The 23,663-nt window shown below is 36.4% G+C and overlaps 1 protein-coding gene across 1 annotated transcript; it reads left to right on the top strand.

The window, feature by feature from the left end:
* Positions 1-1,407: 1,407 nt before the first annotated feature.
* Positions 1,408-22,741, top strand: LOC144444918 (solute carrier organic anion transporter family member 5A1-like). Its single transcript, XM_078134468.1, has 8 exons — positions 1,408-2,071; positions 17,685-18,005; positions 18,386-18,550; positions 19,382-19,577; positions 19,973-20,156; positions 20,473-20,663; positions 21,401-21,465; positions 22,171-22,741. The coding sequence occupies exons 1-8, from the start codon at positions 1,408-1,410 to the stop codon at positions 22,527-22,529; spliced, it is 2,145 nt and encodes a 714-aa protein (XP_077990594.1). The 3' UTR covers positions 22,530-22,741.
* Positions 22,742-23,663: the final 922 nt, after the last annotated feature.

Genomic DNA, 23,663 nt, shown 5'->3' with positions numbered 1-23,663 from the left:
ATGCAGTAAACTAATCTTTGCAATATGAGTTACAAGTATGATATTCGGGAATGCACTGATAGAAGAGTACATGCAAAAGACACATTTAAAATGAGGTAATGCCAGGCTATTTGTGTCCATCGTTTATCTTGATTTCCATGATCATAAAATAAAGTACAATTGGCAATTGGCTGGATGAATTCCTGGAAGCCAAGGTGAAGTTGCATTAGGATTACATGTAGCATGATGTGGTCACGATGCGTTCCCTGATGTAGTTACAAAATAGATGACGCTACGGTAGCTGATGTAAAAGCACCATGCGCCCACTATATTGACTTTCAATTTGATTTATCCGTCCATCGTTTTGGCTCACGCCATCTGAGGTTTTGGTAAGAGAACCAAAGTTTTTTACATAATGACAAATAAAAACAAGCAATTAGCCCACAAATCAGAACTACTGAAATTATGGCGACTTGACATTGGGGCGAGTTAACATTTGGGCGAGCTTAATGGGACGAGATGAAATTTGGACAAAAAGATCCGTCTCGTCACCTAAACCGTGTCCTCCCCGTGCTCCGATTGGGGAGCCTTCAGTAGTTACAGGGGGGGGGCGGCGGAATCGGAATGGGTCACATTTTACAAACCTGTTCTTGGGGAGGGTCACATTTTACAATCCGTAGTTTTGTGACCAAATATATTATTGTCAATTTGCTTTGTGTGTTTTGAGATGTAAAAGTGAAATGAGCACCTAACATGTATTTTTACGAGTACTTTATATGCAAAAATACAAAAAATTAAAATACGTAACATATATTGTAAGAAAATTGTTTAATAAAACTATGCATTTTGTTGAGTGTACCCATCTCACCTTATCACTCACACTGTCCGTGAATGTTGTTGTTAAAATATGATGGTGATGGTAGCAGTGATGATGATGATATTGCTTTCTAATACAGAGTCAAAATCATTTAATTTGTATGTATACATATAATGGGAATATTGATTAACGTTCAGTATATGCAATTATCATGGGGAGGGTCATGTTTTACAAAATGGGACAAAGGGGAGGGTCACATTTTACAAATGGAGAATGGGGGGGGGGTCATGTTTTACTTAACAGGCCATGTGTGATTTCCTTCCCCCCCCCCTTATAAATACTGAAGGCTCCCTTAGTCTACGTGTACATTATTGTAGGGCTTCCTCGATCCTCCCGCTTACTCTAAATGGCCACTTTATACGCATGCGCATGTTCGTATTATTAGTTTTAATAGATCAGCGCGAATGGAAAGTGATTTCCCCAGCTGACCAACATATCGGCATTGCGCGTTGTCTTGGGGATGACGAGGGTATGTTGTGTACTTGTAAAATACTGTTACAAACGTGAACGAATTTCGATAATTTGATAGCACTTAGTTCCGTGTTACGAAAATGGAGCCAGGGGAAGAGAAACCGGCTTATTATATACCCGTTCAGACAAGGGAAGACGGAGGGTTCCAACCTGATCAGGAAGCGAACCGCTCTACGTTGTGTGGATATGGAAAATGGCGACCTAAATGTTTACAGCGTTTTGCGAACGGAAAAGGTTTCGTTTTCTTTGCCTGCTTGCTAACTTTATTACAAAGCATGCTTGGTAGTGGATACACAAGTAGTGTAGTTACAACTATCGAAAGACGATTTCAGTTGAAGAGTTCCGAATCTGGGATAGTCGTAAGCAGTTACGAGATCGGAGCTCTTCTCGTTATAGCGTTCGTTAGTTACTTCGGCGGCAGAGGACATCGTCCAAAATGGATTGGCTATGGCTCTATCATCATGTCATTTGGAACAGTTTTATTTGTCCTGCCCCATTTCGTCGGTTCAAGGTACGACATAGCAAGTGAATTTGTCAACAAGACCGATCCAGATGTATGTACTACTACAGAATCAAACGGGAAGAAGGCCATGTCATGTGACGAAAGAACATCATACACCGTGTACATTTTATTTTTCATCGGTGCTCAAGTTCTGCTTGGAGTGGGGACTTCGCCAGTTTTCACTCTTGGTACAACATACGTAGACGACAACATACCTAGAAAGCACTCTGCTATGTATATGGGTACGTATGACCCTCACTTTTTTGCTTACGACATGCATGACATGTTGACTATTATAGTAACCAAATTGTATTGTATATTGTGTTTGTCAATGGATGAGGTGTGTTATGCAACGGGTTAAAATGCCAGTCGAATTGAAATCATATTCAACTGTTTTTTTTGTATTTTAATGTTAAAATTTAATGCCATATAAACATGTTCATACAGGAAATGCTTTGACAGAAGATTAATATCGTGTATGCATGCAACGAACCTTTGGCAGCAGTCCGTTTAAGTGTTGCCACTTTCCATCAAGTTGTCACTGAAGGGGTGAACGAACTTTTTTGATGATGTCGTGTTTACGCTAGAGGTCTTGGACATAGATATTTAGATAGGTATGCGCCCTGACAGTGAATTCTTTGCCAAGTCAATAAATTGTAGGAATTTGTTTACATGTAACAATTAAATTATCATCAATGTGTTCAAATTCTTGCTGACATGTCTCAGTCCTAAAATCATCACTAAATATTCAAATTAGGAGTGTACCTGGCCCGCTTGTGTAGGCACGCGGTGTTTTTGTGCGTATCTGTGTATTTACCATGATGTCTGGCATGCCAAGCCATGCCACAGACAATTGTCACCCGAAATTTCTCAGAATATAATAAAATAAAACCCGTGTTATTTTACCTATTTTACATTTTATCGACCAAATACGTCAATACTATCGATGTTATTATATTCTGAAATTTATCTCGGGTAACAAGTGTTTGTTAGCCGTACGCCGAATTTTGAACTCTCCTATTAAAATTTCAAGTTCGTGAATTCTTGAAGTTTGCGATAACATTGACAATGGAAGTGTATTTATCATAGGTTTTAATTGTGAGTATAGGTTAAGTGAATGTTTCCATTGATTTTTTTATACTGCCAGAATAGCATGTGAACTCTGACATACTGCATTTTAGTTATAAGCAGTGTACCTATATCGTCAGTGGATATGTCAACGTCTCCCGGTGTAATGGATCTGTTGCTTCCCTTTCCCATCACACAGTGCAATATTATACTTCCGTACTGGTTGTTAAAATTTACACTAAACTATTCCATGAATATAAAGCACGCGAATAACGTGAACATTTTCAAGATATAGCGATTTATATCTATCTGGTGGACATGTTTTAAAAATGGGAACCAAAAGTTAGAAAGATACGTGGTTGCCAAGACAACCGGGTCACTGACATGGATGGTGACCTTGTATTTATTATTTTTATAAAACAGTTCTTTGCTCAACCATTGATATATGGATGGGTCGCTGGCAAATTGTAGCTATCTTAGTGATTCTGTATAGTTGAGTCCACAGTGGTGGAAAACGAGGCATGTATTGAAGCAGACTATAATTTGCCGGTGTGTATATATTTCATTGCGCTATATAAACCTAAAGACAAACTATTTTCTCTGGTGTATAATATCCCAAAAGGCATGTAAGGATTTTTCATTTACTCTTGAGAGATCTTTTTTCATTCCTCCTTGTCTTAACCTTGCTAACAGCAGCACCATTGAAAGTCATACCGACATTTTCCGATATCCATGCTTTTAGCAATCGTACTAATAACTCTGTGTGTCTCTATGTGTTTATTTATTTATTTATTTGTTTATTTGTTTGTTTAATTGTTTGTTTGTATGTGTGTATGTGTGTATGTATGTATGTATGTATGTATGTATGTATGTATGTATGTATGTATGTATGTATGTATGTATGTATGTGTATGTATGTATGTATGTATGTATGTATGTATATGTATGTATGTATGTATGTATGTATGTATGTATGTATGGATGGATGTTTGTGTGTGTATATGTATGTATGTATGTATGTATGTATGTATGTATGTATGTATGTATGTATGTATGTATGTATGTATGTATGTATGCATGCATGCATGCATGTATGTATGTATGTATGTATGTATGTATGTATGTATGTATGTATGTATGTATGTATGTATGTATGTATGTGTGTATGTGTATGTGTATGTATGTATTTGTGTGAGTGCGTGCACGTACGTCTCCTGGTGCAAGTTCATTTCTTTGCTTTTTATTTTTGTCTATATATATTTGTTCGAAAAGAATACTAAACAAGAACGGTGTGCTAAAGATTCTAGATGAACAGCTTGGAGAACATTATCAAGTTAAAGACGTCTAAATGAAACTTTAGAGTCGTTTGTCTTCCAGAAAAGATGCTTCGTATCAACGAATGTACGTGTCTAAATAAAGGAACAAGTATTACACAGAATATAAGATAATGGCACATTTCAATGCTGCGCTAGGCGTGTCTTCGACCTTTGTATACCCTTACTCTACAAATGAGTTGTTTTGTGTACGACTCTGAGGGTATGCCATTTTGTTGTATGTGGAGGGTTGCTCTTATATAGGTGTTAGCCACCTGTGTGACCTTTTTCCCTGACTTATTGTCGAAGTTTAAAAAATAAATAAATGAATGAGTGGCCCAATCAGTGCTAGGAGTGCAACCGCCTGAACAGTGTTTTGTTATTACGTCAAAGAAACACAGGATACACACCCAACAAGGTGGTAGATAAATAGTAAAATATCACAATAGATCGGGTTGACTACGTCCAGTTTACACGTATTTCATAGCATGGGACAACAAAAAACAAATTTAACGAAACGTTGTTCGGTTCACGTGTTCTAGTGCACGAAAAGGTCAAGCCAGATAGGCAAGTCTCTGGGCTCGTCATTTTTAGCCATATACAACATCACATCATGATATACAGGGATCGATTTTAATATTTGTTGTCGTTGTTTACTCAATTACAACATCATTAGCTCTGATTAGCTCTGTAGTTACATGTAAACCAAAGGCTTTGAGGAGACAAAATAACATCTTAATTACTGTGTGTCTGTCTGTCTAATTATAACCCCTGCACAGTCCATCTCTACGGTCTCTTCTCTCATGAACCACACAGACATAGGAAGTCAATGAATCAAACCACCACCATGAAATTGTTTTTACAAAATATATTTTTAATGAAAAAGCAGAAGAAGAGGAGAAAGAGGAAAAAGGCGGTTCCCTGAAGCCATACTCAATCTCAGTCAACTCAACGAAATGATACTGTCAGTGGAAGATGGAATCAAAATTTACCATCCGATTCACAGTACAAAAAATAATATTGTGAAATCGGATTTCATTTTCGGATTTACAATTGTGACATCACCAGATTGTTGTAGCATACAGGTACACGTATCGGTTTTCAGTACTTTATCCAGAGGACCCAGTTATACAAACCAAAAAAACAAACAAGATGACAGCTTGTGTAAACAACATTCACAAACATGAACGTCAAAACATCTAAGCAGTCAATGTAAAACGTATCAAATCAATTCAACAAAAATTACGATACATTTTCCTACAGATAAAATTTAAAAAAGTCAACCATTTATCTTAATTATTCTTACTAGTTTTGTAATTTGCGTTACTAAAAGTACGCAACTACAAGCCTTACTGATGCGATGGAAATCAAATTGGAATTAAGTTATGAAATACCCGCCACTAGCTTTATATGTTCTTGACTGATCTTGTTTGTTACCATAATAAGCACGAGTTCAAGTTACTGGATCGTATAGGTACTGATGTGTAGTGTTATCTGAGCTTCGTACCTCATGTTGATTATCTGCTCGGATATATACTTTTGTAGAAGTAATTACATACCTATGTGTATGTGTATGCATCAGTATACAGGATAAGTAGCAGTTTCTTTGTTAGAATACGCAATAATGGCTGTTTTGTGTGTCAAATTGAATAAGTGGAATTGCAAAGGATCTTAACCAGACACGCAGACTATTAAAGTCATTAGTTGAGTGTATCGCTGGGAGCCAGGAAGACTACAGACACATGTCGACATGTCACGTGTACTTTTAGTTGCAATAAAACAAGAACTTAACTTAACGATGTTGATTTCAAATAAAAAAACGTTAACGGAATGAATTGTCAAATACCCGTTATAATTTGACTATAGTATGATTCTCGAGTCGTCGGCGACCACTCAGTGAATACAATAAATCACCTTTTGTGGGAAGTACGTCCTCGACGTAGAAAACGATATTGAGGGAAGAAATTGGAGAAATGCCGGGTAGACATAAAATAAATAACTGTTTAGATAAAAGATTAAGGTATACTTATGGTAAGAGACAGTAATTGTAACAGTAACTGTATTTTAGTTTACTTAAAACAAATGCTTCTTGGGTTAGTCTAGACAAAAAGTACAACTCAATCAATATACAGGATAATAATGCCTTAACTTTCACCTCATTTGACATGCACGTATAAACGAGTTTATTAATGTTCTAAGTTTGTGTCATTTGTAGTTATTGAATAAATATCGTATCGAAATATGTTATTAGAACACATTTCGATCCTATACGTGTTCAAAGTGTATATTTGCGATCTCCGAGAATAATGTGGTCAAATGCTACGATGCTGTACGTTATGATTACATTTTTCCACGTTTAACAAAAATGTATAACCCAGAGTTCCTCTTCTTGTTTTGTCAAATGGATATACTAGTTGTAGACACGACGACTGCAGATAGTCTACGACATAGAAAAGACGACAGAGTCATATCGGGAGCGGAAAACTGTAGTCTGGATGCCAACGTGGTTTCTAACTAAACCATTGAGTGGAGGTGTATTAAAATGGTAACGATGCTGTATACCGGGAACTAGACTGTGAGTGGAGGTGTAAATGGTAACGATACTGTATAGGAAGTAGACTATGAGTGGAGGTGTAAATGGTAACGATACTGTATAGGAACTAGACTGTGAGTGGAGATGTAAATGGTAACGATACTGTATAGGAACTAGACTGTGAGTGGAGATGTAAATGGTAACGATACTGTATAGGAACTAGACTAGGGAAATTGCCACTGCCTTACGAGAACGTGGCATGTTTTATTATGTGAATGAGCTTTTGCGTTTTTAAAATTATTTAGCTTAACTAAAAGTATATTTGATATTCATCAGTGAGGAATTTTATATACCAATAGACTGAGATGAAGAAAAGTGTTGGGACAAAACGAGAAACACCGTAAAGGTGGCTAATGGTTTTGTTTACAATCTAACAGTTGTGGTTCTTATCAATATCAGTTGCCTATATATTTTGATAATCCATACAGCTTCTCACAAGAAAGTAACGATACACATGAAAGGACTCTACAGAGCCATCGACCACGTCAGTAATTGAACCGAATATTTCTGTTCACCACGATTTACACATCAACATAGATATTGACAGTATGCAATTTTATCAAATTATTGTGTTTACTCGCAAACACTGATACCAATTGAAACAGTTTAGCCTGAGCGCATAAACTACAGTTAAGTATTAACACAATCGTATAAATCAATTGCAACAGACCGCCTCCAAAGTAAGTTATGTTATTGACAAAAGTTGATGCTTACTTATGTTTGCGTCAACGTCAGAGTTTGACGCATCTTGGTATGTATAAAGTTACGTCGCCGGAAAAAATACAGCCACCACCGGTCTCGTACTAGATATTGGTTACAAACACCAACTAGATGTATTAAAAGGTCGGAAGGTGTCATACAAGGGTTTGCTAGTGTTACAAGGGTCACAGTTATAAGTTTGTTTTATGCTCGGGAGGGCACAAGAACATCGAGGATGCATAATAAAATACGTGATGTAAGTCCAGAGCTAGATGGGTCTGCGTTTTTTTAAGAGATCGAGGCCCACACTGAGTTCAGATCCTTTGTACTCAAGTCCATGTAATTACTGATGTATTTGATTGAATATTCTTTGACTTAATTTAATTTATATATTTTGTTAATTTATTTGTTATGTATGGGGTTTTTTTTCTGGTGAAATCAATAAAATCAAACTCGACACCCAAACTAGAATACTTCCATTATAATCCTCAATGAATCTATTCTATAATGTTAATGACGATGTATGTTTTCTATAACAATGCAATTGTCTTCTGGTTATTGTTAAAACAGTTGATTGCATAAGTACAAAGGATTTCATGGACTTTTTTGTACGTGTAATAAATTACGTCATCGGATCATTTATAAGTTATATCTTAATACTGGGTTTTAGTTCAGTCATTTGCAAGTGGTGATCTTAAGTATGCTCCAGTAAATAGAATACTGTGAGTACCTATAAATATGCAGCAAAAATACGACTAAACACATAATTATAAACTCATCTTGTGCCCCTTTAATATTAGGTCTATCCAATGGATGGAATTATTTATTTATAATCGATGATCCCGTATTATCTCCAAGGCAATGTAAACAGTGGGAATGACTTATGATGAATGCAACCATTACTGACCCCACTATTTTGACCATAACTATAAAAATGTTCACTTTCTTTTGGACGAAGAAAACCTAATACTGGACGCAGTTAAACAAATGACTCAGGCTCTGCCAAATGCCTAACACACTGACGTGTTAGGAAAACTTGTTTGCAACACTACAGCACACGTAAATCAAACCAACCTATAGTTGATTTCCAAGTCGGTTAGTTCAATATAAGAAATGATTGATAAGTTCAGACAAGTTTGGATACGTTCTGGATAAGTTTGACTTCGCCAAAAATTAAGATATCGCTTATCGAACTCTAATATTGCATGTCTCTCTTCTCAAGGACAATATTGGCATGGTAGTATTACTCACGCACGGTGATACCATGGTATTAGATATACATGTAGGTCGGGTGAAGGCCGTTGAAAGTAAAAAAAAATACACCATTGTGTCCCATGGTTGAATAGCCACTTTACGGATAACAACAACAACCGAATCGACATCGTTTACAGGTTGTAGAGATGACAAATTGACGCTAGGCGTACCCCAGTCAATAATGCGGAGAAGGAAGCCTTTTGTTACGGCTTTAATATTTAGTAGTACACAGATAGTTTGTTCACCCCTGCTAGCCATCTGGTAGAGCGAATCACCATAGTTTTTATGTCGTGAAGGTTTCCGTTTTATATGCATCAGTATTTTTACATTTGCAGTTCGACAGTGAATGTGTTTTGATTAATCTGGTTTGTACTAATTTGATAGGTATTATTTTTATTTTAGTAACAAGGCCATGTGCTTTGTCGAATACATCGATCAAACGGAGCCTTCGTTATCAAGTAATGTTGTCTTTTTAAAGATGACATCCAAACATTCGAGCTTTTACCCCATACAATGGAGAAATCGACAATGTTTAGTTTTCTCCGAATCAGTTCCTCAAATGATCTGCTGTCATACATCCGAGTCATACAGGGCTTTGCCTGGCAGTGGTATGCGAGAGTTCATGCATGGAAGTTTGATCAACTTTGATGTCACAGTTTTAATACGTGTAGCCTTATTCACTTTTCCATCTGTCTTCAATAAAATATAAAGAACGGAATTTAGTTGTAAAGAGACCGTGTGTCACTAATTCATTGGAAGTGTGAATAGTTTTAATTAGATTTTATATTATATTTCCTTCCCTTCCCTTCTATTTCTCCATTCTTTATCATATCCTTGTAACCAATAAGTTCTATAATGTCGGAAAGGCACACTAAAGGTGCAACCTAGTTGTTGCAATAAATGTAACCTTATGGCGTTTGTACTCGACAAAATATGCTCAAAAACAAAACAAAATAACGCTACAATTAATTATTGCAACTTGGTTCGACGTAACCACAGGAGCGTGTAATATTTCATAGATTGTTGTTTTCTTATTTGCTTAGAATGCCGTTTTCTTAGGAAAATATCGTACGAATCTTGCTGCTACAAATGTATCAATCTCTATACTACGAAGAAATATTAAGTCTCTTCCCCTTACATGTAGGAATATATAATCAAAAGGTTGTTATATTTAGTCTATAGACCTGGAAAACAACAATCTATGAAATATTACACGCCCCTGTGGACGTAACCCACTCCTCCCCGTTCGAGAAATCTGTCGTCAGCTTCCTCGTTATATCATAACTGTTAGTTAATAGCATTGCCTTATTTGGCATTGAAATTGACCAACCGTGTTGCTTAGATTATTTACACGTCACATTTCCACGGCACATGTACATTTCAATATTGCCGACGTACACACAGCGTCACCAAAGCAATGCAATGTCGACCCACTTTATAATTTAGTTCCGATATCATTGTTTGAGAGAGAAAAAATAGCTTCCTGTATGATTCACGAAGCTTTCCATACTTTAATAGAACACCCACCCCTTCACTCAAATATTGCTTGTTGAGAGGAAATACGAAGTAAATTAATTCTATTTTTAGATGTGAATATTATGAAAACCTTTCCAATGCTTAGAACGATTCTATTCTGTATCAGTTTAGCTATATCGTTTTGAGATTCTAACCATTTTGCCAAATGTATACAAACATACATGTACGCTGGCATATAATTGTAATTAGTGTCACTTTTGCGATTCTGCAATATTTACTATTATAGTATTAATGGAGTCGTTGTGTACGCAAGTATTTCACAAACGCTTGTCGATGATAAATGGGATTGATAGACCATAAATTAGGTCAAGATGATGAATAAGAGTTAATCAATGAATGACCCAATTATACCAGTGTATTTATTTGTGCTATTTAAGTAGTAAAACTCATTCACAATCATGTAGGGGAACTAGATAACAGTATTTGTAAATAGTTCCTAATATATGTTTGGGGGGGGGGGGGGGTCCCCATCTTACTTATAATACAAAGTATTAATTTCTATGCAAATTTTAGTAAGACACCCCCTGTCACCATGGTTCCTAAACCTTAGCAAACACATTGAGTATAAACACTCTATGCTAGACATCAGATCAGAGGGAACAGGACGAAAAAATTATTTTGTTCTTGCGATTTTCTGGATTTCTAATATTATTTTCTTATAATTATTTTCTCTATTCTTCAAATAAAGTTTTAAAATATTGCCATCATAATTATTGTCTCCTCTCACTGTTTTTGCCTATTTCCTACCTTATTGCTGTCTTTATCAGAGTTTACCAGCTTTGCACTAATTAGTAGATTGCTAATCCTTGAACAAACTCACTAATCCATGTAATTCCATTAGTCAGATTAATAGATGTCTGCACTCACTTAGTCTTGCTGCTAGACGTTCAGGCTTTCTTTCGATGCTATAACTATAAGCGAACGAAGTTCGCATGTGAGGGCCTGCCCGAACAGTCTAGCGAATGTCATTTTCAGACCGGACATTCCATTGAGATTACATTGAGCGGTGGGTTGGGCCATCTATGCATATATATACTTTAATATATTCAATAACCTATGACCTCGGGGAATCTCTGCATGCAAGTGTTGACAAACACATTTACGTCATTACTATGGCTTATCGGTTTATGGTAATTGTGAGTTTGATGAGTGTGTAGACGTTGTCATTCACACATTTCAGTTAACGCATTGGTGGTTATTTATACAAACCCCTCCTTAAGATGAATATGCATGAAATTTAACTATTGTCCTCTGTTTGTACTTGTCGCTAATACGGTTCTCTGATTAGCAGTTATTTATATCCTGATGACATTCGCTAGACCTCGGATGTTCCATCCTCGATAGCGTTGTTCGGCTGTGTGTCGTATTTTATCGGAAGAACATCCGAGGGCTAGCTGATAGACTAGCACTCACTGTGCAATGTGAACTGTGAGTTTGTTCTAGCATTAGCAATGCACTAATTAATGCAAAGCTGGTAAACTCTGATAAAGACAGTAGGAAATAGGCAAAATCAGTGAGAGGAAACAATAGCTATCATGATAGCTATATGTTAAACTTTATTTGAAATAATATTGCAAATCCGGAAAATCGCGAGAACGAAATCATTTATTCGTCTTGTTCTCTGTGATCAGATCAGATGTAAATGGAAGGTGAAAAGCTGTATAGCATTTGTAGGACAAAACAACTGACTTGAATGCTTAATGTCATGTCGTTGGTTGAGTTCCTGCAAGTAGCTCATAATTCATATAAACCAGCCAGAAAATTTGACATTACAGTCCGACAGTACTTGAAAACCTGTCCCTTTTTCAAAACAGCTGTCTGCTGTTTTACTTTTATTTATGATGATAGAGTTGAGTGGTTGCCTTTTTAAGTGACTGGGGTTGCCCTGCAGGTCGCCCTCCAGTCAACGGATAAGTTTGTAGGGTCCATCGTGCACCATTTCTTGAGGTAATAAAATATCCTTATGTTCCCATAAAGTTTGAGTGACCATAGGTGAAGCTACCACAGTCAAACATAGGAAAAGCCCCCCCCCCCCCCCCCCCCCGATTACATGCCTTCCATTATACATAATCATATACAATATAATAAATTCACTGAATGGAATTGTCCAGACCTATAGTCTCAAATTACATGTAAGTCTTTTAATTTGGATGTACTTCAACAATATACTTACACTCTGCCAGTCATTATAACAGTATGAATCTCAATCTTTATATGTATTAAAAAATCATTTACAAGTAATGCATATAATCAATCAGTCATATCTGCCACTTTATCAAAGAATTTGTAAATAAATGAATATATAGATAGATATATCACAAATAAATAATTGCATAGATCGACTAAGACTTTTAGCCATCAATCAATTGATCTATAGCTTATCAGCCAATCATTCAAGACACATCAGACATTTCAGTAGACCAGTCAATCAGTCAGTCGACCAGCCAATCTATCAATCAATCAATCAGTCAGATAACCAGTCAATTAATCTATCAGTCAGTCAACCAGACAATTAATCAACCAACCAATCAATCAATCAGTCGACCAGTCAATTAATCAATCAGTCAGTCGAGCAATCAATTAATCAATCAATCAATTTACCAGTCAAATTATCTATTACTTAGTCAGTCAACCAGTCAATTAATCAATCAGTAAGTCGACAGTCAATTAATCAATCAATCAATCAATCAGTCGACCAGTCAATTAATCAATCAGTAAGTCAGCCAGTCAATTAATCAATCATTCAATCAATCAGTCAGTTGACCAGTCAATTAATCAATCAATCAATCAATCAATCAGTTGACAAGTCAACTATTCAATTAATCTATCAATCAATCAGTCAACCAGTCAATTAATCAATCAATTATCAGTCGACCAGTCAATCTATCAATCAATCAGACACTTTGGAAAGGTTATACCCCCAACTTAAAACAGTGATGGAAAAGGGTCAATGATACAACTGGATCAAAATGAAACAGGCTTTTATTAAATGAACCAAAAACCAACCAAATGTACCATAAGACTAAGAGAAAGACAAAGTGTGACAAAGCAGTCTGAACATACAACTAATAATGTATATTTATGAAACTGTAATATTGAGCATAATATTTACAGTTAGTTTACATTTCTGTTGTTGCTACTGGCTGCATTGTAATGTTCTCACAATAAGGAAGCTATACCATGCATCAAACATTAACAGTAACAATAAGACAGAGAATCTGTCAAGATGATAATTTTCATGGTTCAGATATGGGTTTTACGGACTGAAGTTGTACAATGGAAGGACCCAACTTTAGGAGGGCCTGTAAAGGTACTCAATGTAGTGACATGGAGACATCGTTTGAATCACTTCACGTAGGGAAACATATTATGCACCAAAACATAAAGATACTGACTAAAAGATCAAAGGCAAATCACTGAATGATGACGTATAGACAAGTGTGCCACTTGTCATATTTTGGAAAAGTGTACCAGGACATGATACAGAAATTAGTGCATGAGTCAATGCATGCTGACCATTAAATTACATCAAGTTGGAAGTGGTACTGGGTGTATGATAATATGCTATACTTTCAGAACCTGTAATGTACAAATGACGACACTTCTTACACACAATTTCAAAGTATCAGACAGTAAAACCAAGCATTTGGAAAGAGAATATTAAACATTTTCTTGATTCATAGTTTCTTCAACCGTTGTGACAATTTGGCAAACTGCAAATGCTAAATGTCATTCCATAGAAATGAAGCAGATAACACCATCATCCAATGACAGAAAGCAATGCAGGCATCACATAGGGCATCAAGAATTTCATTATCTTTGGTACAGGATATTCAGACATGGGTTTATATTAAGTATCATTCAAAAGTAGCTACTATATAATTGAATTTTTATAATTTGCATTTCTGTGAAAAATGGAATGTAATCCAGACCAGTACAATATACAGGATATGATATCTTAACTATAGCAAGTTGCAAAAGTGTCAATGTCAGGGATATTCCTATCCATAATCTTCTGGATAAGCATAAATTAACTTTTTAGGATGTTGATATATGATGATTACAAAACATTCCAGTTGCCTACTCTTGTCTTTACCTGTGTTCAATCATAATTTTTGCATCACTTCAGCAAAACCATTGGTTTCAAGTTTACTGGTGATGCCATAATGTTTGAGTGTAACATTCAGTTTTCACACGGCAAATACTTTAATGCAGCTATTTCCGTAGTCAGCTACTGCAAGTCTTCCATATGCTAGCCCTCTAGCGAGTACTTTCACTCCTTTAGGGTAAAGCAGCTCATCCTCATCACAATTAATACGACAGATAAATCTTCCATTTCTGTCAAATTTCTGTACACGATTATTTCTTTCCTCAGCTACATACACGTTTCCATCTTGGTCGCTATCTATGCCAGTTGGACATTTGAGTTGGCCATCCTCTGTGCCTTTTTCTCCAAATGCAAATATAAATTCACAGTTTGGATTGAATACGTTAACACAATGATTGTTGAAATCTGACACATATGTCATTCCTTGACTGTTGATTGTGAGGAAGCTAGGGCTTCGGAATTCACCTTGCTCTCTACCTACTTTTCCAAACGATTTCACAAACTCACCATCTTGAGTGTATTTGGTAACACATTGATTATCTTCACTCATATTCTTAACAGCTTTTCCATCCCAATCTGTCACATAGACAGAGTTATCCAGGGGACTTACAGCTATGCTGTTTGGATGTTTCAGTTCATTTTGTCCAAAAGATGTAAGTAGGTGCCCATCTTTGTCACTTACTACAACTTGCCTGTTGTTCCAATCAGTCATGAAGATTTTGTCATTAGTTACAGCTACATCTTTTGGTCTGAAGGGATTCTCAAACTGAGTGAAGGTGATACTCTGTTTTAGTTCCCCATCCAGGTCAATGATTTGAACTATTTTGTGGTTAGGATGAGCTGTGATTATGTTTCCGTGCATGTCTGTTGTTATCCCAGCAGTTTCGGAAAGTTGGTCTTTGGCACTGCCTTCTTTGCCTAATACAGCAACCACTTCACTAGTGACTTGAATGTTGAAAGGTGTTCCAGGCACTGGTTGCTCTCCCACCATCACGCTGACTTGATGATTTCCAACTTCTTGCCCCACTATCAGTGCAGTCAGTGTCCTGTTGGTGTCGTCAGTGACCTTGACATCTTCCCATAATCCACTGAGTTTTCTTATCTTGGCTTTGACTTCTTGAAGGGGTACATGTACTTGTCTTCCCTGGCTGTCTTTGGTTTTGATGACCAGGTTAACTGAATAACCACACTTAAGTTTTTTAGGAATATTTGTAACAGTACACTGTGATATACACACATCAGATGCAAAAGATCCCAGCATACCATACTCATCATAATCATCTGAAGGTTTGAACTTTATCACCCCAAGTTCAAATGACTTAGTTTCTATGGCAACTAGGTCTTCAAGTCGGAGTAAAGTTTCTTGCTTAACAGACATAATGTGGGCAGGACTCCCATGTTCTACTAGTGTGTCTAAGTAATTGCAAGTACCAGAGATATTTCCATACTTCATCTCCAAGTCATCTAAATGGGCCTCAGCTTCCTTGATTCTCAAGTTGAATTCAGCAGCCATCTCTTCTCCTAACCTCTTCTTTTCTCTCTTTGTCTTTTGTATGATCTGTTCTGCCTTCATACTCAACTTCTTTTGTTCTTCAAGATACTGCTGCTGCAGCCAATCTCTAGTCTGTTCGGCCTCTATTTTACACTTATCCACCTCTTGTTCTTTCTGTCTCAACATTTCCACCTTTTTCTTCAGTTGTTTAGTGTATTCCTCAGCAGCGTCTTGGAGATCTTTATGCACATGTTCAGGAATGCGATGTTTGACTACAATGCAATCAGAACAAACAGGTACCTGGCATGTGTCACAGAAGAATTTGACAGCATTACTTGGGTGAACACTGCAATAGACAATACCATGTAGCAGACGAGTGGCTGGTGTTGACTGCTCATACTCTTCAAGAAGAATGACCTTGTGACCTCTTGTGGCAGGCACAGTTTTATGAGGTTTGGTACAAGAGGGACAGAAATTTAAACTACAGTCTACACACCTGTGAGATGCTGTATTTTCATCACATCCTTCACAAAGTCCAGGCTTTGATACTTCTATTGGTCCTTGCTTTACAATCTCCATTAGAGAGTTGATAAAGAAACTAGCTTTCAAACCAGATACTCCACTTGGTAGAGGACAAGGTGTAAAACAGGTCGGACAGGACAACACCCCTTTCTTCTTTTCAACAAATGTAACCAGACAATGTTCACAGAATGTATGAAGACAAGGTAGAATTTTAGGATTCTTGTACTGCTCCAGACAGATAGAACAAGACAGTAAATTGTCATCAATTTTGTCCAAAATCTTGTCAGAGTCAGGGGTACCAGCAGCCGCCATGTTGCAGACATGAAAGACCAAAACATATTAATATTTAGTTCATGTTGCTGTGTGATGTTATCTCCTTACTTTAGACCTGCAAATAAAGTTTTAATCCCATGCCAGTGTCGCAACAATGCCGACATGTATCATGCCAACATATTCATGTATACAGTCCCAAAACACAAATCATTTCCAATGACAGTGACAGATTTCTTTCCTGTATACTCAATACCATAGTCCAGTGTTAGGAGATACAAAATCTGTAATACTCTCTAAAATGGAAGTTTCATCGGCACTCTATGAGCTCTGCGAGTGTGGTCCATGGCCAAAATCATCTAGCATAATGAGTGTCGTCTCAATCCGACCCTATTTATATACAGAGTAGGCCTTGCATATTATCATCATGTGAACCATATACTGAGAATTGACAACAAAACAAATGGTCTTCCATTATCTGTCACTGATTAATTGCAATGGTGTAAAGTTGAAATAAATCATTAACTGGTCAAAATAATACTTAATCACATTATCACTTGAGACAATGCATGCCCTATATACTTTGGAGTATACCAGGCCAGGTGGCTAGATTCAAACATTTTATTGTTGTCATGCCTTGTGTGTAAAAGGCTGGTAATAAAGTCAGATCTTTAAAGTTTCCTCCACTAGCCTGACAGTGAGGTGACAGCAAAATGAAGACTCATAGATTTGTTATTTATTCATTTCAGCTAGTCTGTACTACATGGGATAAATCATAAACTTCAATATTGACCTGCCACTTATTTATTCATTTCAGCTAGTCTGTACTACATGGGATAAACTTCAATATTGACCTGCCACTTATTTATTCATTTCAGCTAGTCTGTACTACATGGGATAAACTTCAATATTGACCTGCCACTTATTTATTCATTTCAGCTAGTCTGTACTACATGGGATAAACTTCAATATTGACCTGCAACAAATTTATATCTTTCAGCTATTCTGTACTGTATGGGAGCCATTGGTCCAGCATTTGGTTTTGTAGTGGGGGCAATGTCACTCCGAATATATGTAGATATAGGATTTATTGACCTGGATGAGATCCCTATAGAACCGGAAGATCCCCGATGGGTTGGGGCATGGTGGGGTGGATATCTTATCATTGGACTCTTCATTTTTTTGATATCTCTACCTATATTGGGATACCCAAAGACTTTGGAATCTGCTGCTACAAAGGAAGAGGAAGATGCCAAGAATGAAAACCAGAATGAAGGAGATAATCACATACCAATGCAGTTCACTAGCGGAAAATTAAGACGTAGGTCACAAATTGAGGATTTAGGGAAGATCACAGAATTGAGATAAATGCATGTAAAGGGAGGCAGGAAGGAAGAGATTAATGAACGGAGCCTGGAGGGCTGGATGAAGGGATGGTTGGATAAACATAAATGGTTGGAGGGATGGTTGGATGGTCAGAGGATTGGATGTATGGATGGAGGGAGGTATGGGTGGAGGGAGGGAAGGATGGATAAATTGGTAGATAGACATATATTTATATATATATATATATAGATATATATATATACATATATATGTATACATGTATAGCCAAACACCAACAGACAGACAGACAGATAGATATATCTCGATAGGTAGATAAATATAGTTTGTTTACCTATTCTGTATCTGTTCTTTCAGATTTTCCAAGAGCAGTGTATAGTTTGTTCACCAATCCTATCTATGTCTGTACAACTATGTCAGGTGCTATGGAACTTGCTATTGTCACTGGCTTTGTCACCTTCATTCCAAAATTTATTGAATCACAATTTTCACTACCGCCCTCAACGGCCAGTCTTTTAACAGGTAAGTTTAACTATTGTCTACCGCCCTCAACGGCCAGGCACAATAAGAATGAAACATGGAGGCAATGCGTGATTAATTCAGGATAAAAGATATTTGAGATCCAGTAGCTAGCCTGTCTATGGCACTGATCTGTGACTGCATTTAAACTGTCATTGTAGACCAAAGCTAGCACAGTCACAGATCCAGCACCATGTCATAAATGTTTTTTTCAAGATCAATTGCCATTGCTGTGTTAGCCTAGGTGGTCTCATACTATGGGTGTGAGTATGTGTGCATGTGCAGTAATTATGCCCATATACTGCACTGTCTGATGAGTCTTACGTACAATTTACCCATCTCGCTATATTATATTTTGACTTGTTAGCATTGGAATTTGGTACCACTATGTGCAACCATAACTACATACACTACAAGTACTGTAGATGTAATTTACAAAGGTTATAGCACACAAGCAGTTTTCCATCTGTCTTGATCTACGATCCTCATCAGAATGACAAATGGCATAGTTACAGCTGACCACTAGGTGGCGGTATAATCAGCCGATTGTAGATGTTGGGTAGTTTGATGCCCCCAACTGTTGATCCTAGGATTGTAGCATCTGATGTTTATAGCCTCCCTGATCTTTTTCCGATCAAAAGCTCAATGCTAAAAATTTTTGAACTGCTTTTGTGTTAAAACCTTTGTAAATCATTTGATGTATCAAGCTGATGAATATTTTTGTCCATTTATTGTAGATATAGCTAATTAATACTGTGCAAAGCTACATATCAGTGTGACTATGATGTCAGATTTATAGATTTCTGAAATTCAAAATTGTTATTTTTTTAACAGGTGTTTTAGTACCTGGAGCAGCGTGTGGTACTGTATTTGGTGGTTTCCTAGTCAAGAAATTTAACATGAACACTACAGGCACTGCTCGTCTTGCATTCATCTGTGTACTTGTTTCATTCATATCATTCGCTAGTCTCTTCCCGTTACGTTGTGGTGCCCTTGATTTGGCTGGTATATCGGTAGGATACAAACCAAGGTTAGTTTTTGGGTCAGATGCACCCAGGCTGTCACCTGGACTATACCATTGGTTGTAAATGTTTCATTTATTTTAATTACCATCAGTGAACTGCTCTGACCTCTCTTATCTTGCAGTATGCAAAACACTTCATAGGGTGTCTGTACATGCGTCAATTATCAGAGTACTTTCTCACCAACTGTGTAATGTCGTTTGTTTCCCCACCCTCACACCCTTTAATTTTCAATCAGTAAATAATAAAAGTTACCTTTCTTTCATTGTTAGTAGTAGTGCACTAGTGCCATTTGCACAAACCAGTTTTGGACACTTGTTTACTCACCACTTGGAACCCAGTCATTGTATTACAGTTAAAAACCACAAAATTTGCAAAAACAATGTTGCTTATTTTATTTCAGAGAATTTAAGGAAATTGAGATTGGTACCATCAACATAACATCACAATGCAATTCACGATGTCAATGTGATCCATGGTCTTACCAACCAGTATGTGGGGAAAATGGAATTACTTACTACAGTCCCTGTCATGCCGGCTGTCAGCAGATCATTGTAGGAGTTGATAGACAAGATAACTTAGTAATGGTAAGTGTGTAAGAGTTGATAGACAAGATAACTTAGTAATGGTAAGTGTGTAAGAGTTGATAGACAATATAACTTAGTAATGGTAAGTGTGTAAGAGTTGATAGACAAGCTAACTTAGTAATGGTAAGTGTCAATGATTTCAAGTCAGACAACTTTCAAAGTTGTTGTCAATAAGTTTAAGATAGGTTTGTTTTTAAAAACTACAGGACTGATATTTTGGCTTGATTTGCCATCAGAGTGAGAATTATATTTTGCTGTCTTTTTTTTGTATGGAAACATGGTTATTCATGTATTTCTATTTTTCATATCTCTACAGAATTTTACCAACTGTGCCTGTATTTCTGAATACTTCCAAGACGAGGTCACACGAGATGACTCAACTTACGCTACATTTGGTAAATGTGAACGTGACTGTAGCAAAGAGTTAGGTTTATTCATGGCTGTACTTACTGGTCTCGTTGTCATCACAGCCACAGTGCAAGTACCAATTCTGATGACCACATTAAGGTGAGTATTTGTTAGTCTAAAATCTACAGTGAATGAATATAAAAAACACAAGTACTTAAATGTTAACCAATTCACACACCATAGTTTGGTAAAACTGAGAGCTTTCAACTGCAAACTGTCAGTCTTGTTCATTCCATGATAGAGGGCGCTGTTGATAAGCTGAGAGCTTTTGACTGCAAATTGTCGCTCCATGATAGCGATGATGTCATTTATGACCACATCACTTTGTGACATGAGCACAGAGAATGCTTCCATAGATCTTTAGGGAGAAACTACTGTCCCTTATCCCTGTTCAGGTTGTTTGGGCAGCTCTTGATGTAGATGGCCTCTTTGATACCACTGTGGGACAGTTTTGTTACATGATGATATATAGACTCATTTTTAGTAATAGGGCCACTCTGTGTAACAACAAGACTTCATCAAAGACATAGCTCCCACATTTCAACTTAGTAATTCATATTCAGAATTTTTTTATGACAATATAGCCACCAAACAGTCATGTTTCATGTTTCATGAAGGTCATTACAAAAAAATGTATGTGCATAAAATAAACCATAAACAAATAGCTATAAATATACATTCAGTGAAACAAAACTGACTGACTACATGTAACGAAAACTTAAACCACCTATTGCTAGTGTAAAGCTGTCAATCAATTCATGAGATATACTTTTCATAATTTGATACCCTCTTATACCGTAAGCCCAATATATGACGTATATTACTTCATTTTCTAGATGTGTTGGTGAAAATGAAAAGCCATTAGCATTGGGGATGCAGTTTGTACTTCTAAAAACAATAGGTAAGATTGTAATCTGAGATCATTGTGTTCAAATTGTCAATAAAGGGGAACGCCTCTACGGATAATAGCGACATTTTCATAAACTTTGGATTCTGGAGAGTCATTCCATGATTTCACATCACAAAAAACTCACACAGTTATCCAGAAGCACCAATTTGAAACTCTATGTCACGTTCAATGTTTTCTCAGCAGTCCATTTTCACCTTATTGGACTTTGCAAACATGCATATGTATTAGATGAACAATGAGTATTCAAATCTTAAGTGTTTATTACCTTCAGATAAAATAGCCATGAATATTTTGATATCAATTATACTTTCAACAACAATAAAATTGTACTCAGTTCAGTCTACTTAAAATGTCAAATGTGGCAATATGTTGTAGTTTTTTCATTTTGTAATAAAATCAAATTACAAGAGAAACATTAAATAACTTTCACTCCTTTGATGATAACAGCTTTTGTATTTACTACTGAGATGTTGATAAGTTGATAAAAATGTTCTTCTAATGTGAAATATGGTGTTGGGTTACTGGTAGTATTTTAATGTGTTTTTTGCATTAAAATATGATCATAAATGAAAATTTCTACTCACAGAGTAAATATCACTTTTGAAAGCAAATCACAATTTTTTGCTGATGTCAGCATAGTCAGGGATGTTTTCTCATTTGATCATATTAAACTATCATTATTTTTTTTTTGGCCAGCTCTTATACCAGCACCCATGTACTATGGTAAAGCCATAGACGGTACATGTTTACTGTGGGAGAAACTGTGTGAAGATGAAGGAGCCTGCCTGGAATATGATCTAAATCGTTTCAGGTTTGTCTATATCGGATTAAGTTCAGGTTTGAAGTTTTTATCACTCATCTTCCAATTCCTATGCTACATGGCATGCAGGAGAAGATATTGTAAATATGAAACAAGAACAGCTGAGGCGGCATCTAGAAATGATAATAGAAACACCAACCCAAGTACAATAAGTGGGAATGTCACTACAGCCGTTACAGTACCTTGTCTATCAAGATTAGAAGTTGAAGGTGTTAGTTTTGAAACATCACTATGATGTCAACTGAATGTCATGCAACATCAAATGGCAATCCAACAAAATAATGCAATTTACGGATGATCACACAATGTCAAACAAGCTCAATAACGAACTTTGTTTATTTAGAAGGGGAGGGGGTCTGATGGTAATGCGATTGCTGAACTTCATTTTCGCACTTCTAACCAAATTTAGATGGAATTAACTTTCACTCCTTCAATGATAACAGTTTTTGTATTTACTACTGAGATGTTGATAAGTTGATAAACATTTACTTCTAAATTTGTTGGGGGGGGGGGGGGGGTGTTTGACCTAAACAAATGATTGTTTGTTGAGCTTGTGTGACATTGTGTGATTGTCCCTTACCTAACTTGACTGCATTGGTGTACTAGCTTAACCTAAATACATAATTGTGTACTTGTTGACCTAGATACATAATTGTGTAGTAGTTTGACCTAAATCCATAATTATGTACCAGTTTGACCTAAATACATAATTGTGTACTAGCTTGACCTAAATACATAATTGTGTACTGGTTTGACCTAGATACATAATTGTGTAGTAGTTTGACCTAAATACATAATTGTGTACTAATTTGACCTAAATACATAATTGTGTACTAGCTTGACCTAAATACATAATTGTGTACTAGTTTGACCTAAATACATAATTGTGTACTAGTTTGACCTAGATACATAATTGTGTACTAGCTTGACCTAAATACATAATTGTGTACTAATTTGACCTAAATACATAATTGTGTACTAGCTTGACCTAAATACATAATTGTGTACTAGTTTGACCTAGATACATAATTGTGTACTAGCTTGACCTAAATACATTAGCACACACAGAGATAACAAGCAAGAAGGCTCGGTGCTTCTGTTTAATACTTTGTTTCTCAGAGATAACAAGAAGACTCAACCTCTTTTATTTTTTCCTAGAAGAACATATTTGTATGTCAATATAAACTATTTTATGTGAGATACGAAGGTCACAAATCAAAATGTACTTGTCAATCACTATTAGAATGTTTTTACCTTCACCCCAGTATTCACAAACAGGATATACCTGACTATATCACTGTTTGACAATTCCCAACCATTCCAACTTCTCCTCTTACAAAGACGATGTTTGGGTTATGCTCTCAGGACA

Source organism: Glandiceps talaboti, chromosome 13, assembly GCF_964340395.1.
Source record: "Glandiceps talaboti chromosome 13, keGlaTala1.1, whole genome shotgun sequence".
NCBI lineage: Eukaryota > Metazoa > Hemichordata > Enteropneusta > Spengelidae > Glandiceps > Glandiceps talaboti.
The sequence above is the reverse complement of the archived record's forward strand: the minus strand, read 5'-3'. Positions and strand labels throughout refer to the sequence as shown.

Coding starts and splice junctions, on each gene's coding strand:
- LOC144444918 (XM_078134468.1), top strand. CDS start 1,408: ATGGAGCCAGGGGAAGAGAAACCGGCTTATTATATACCCGTTCAGACA. Junction 18,551..19,381: donor AACGGCCAGTCTTTTAACAG/GTAAGTTTAACT, acceptor TTTTTTTAACAG/GTGTTTTAGTACCTGGAGCA. Junction 19,578..19,972: donor TCGGTAGGATACAAACCAAG/GTTAGTTTTTGG, acceptor ATTTTATTTCAG/AGAATTTAAGGAAATTGAGA.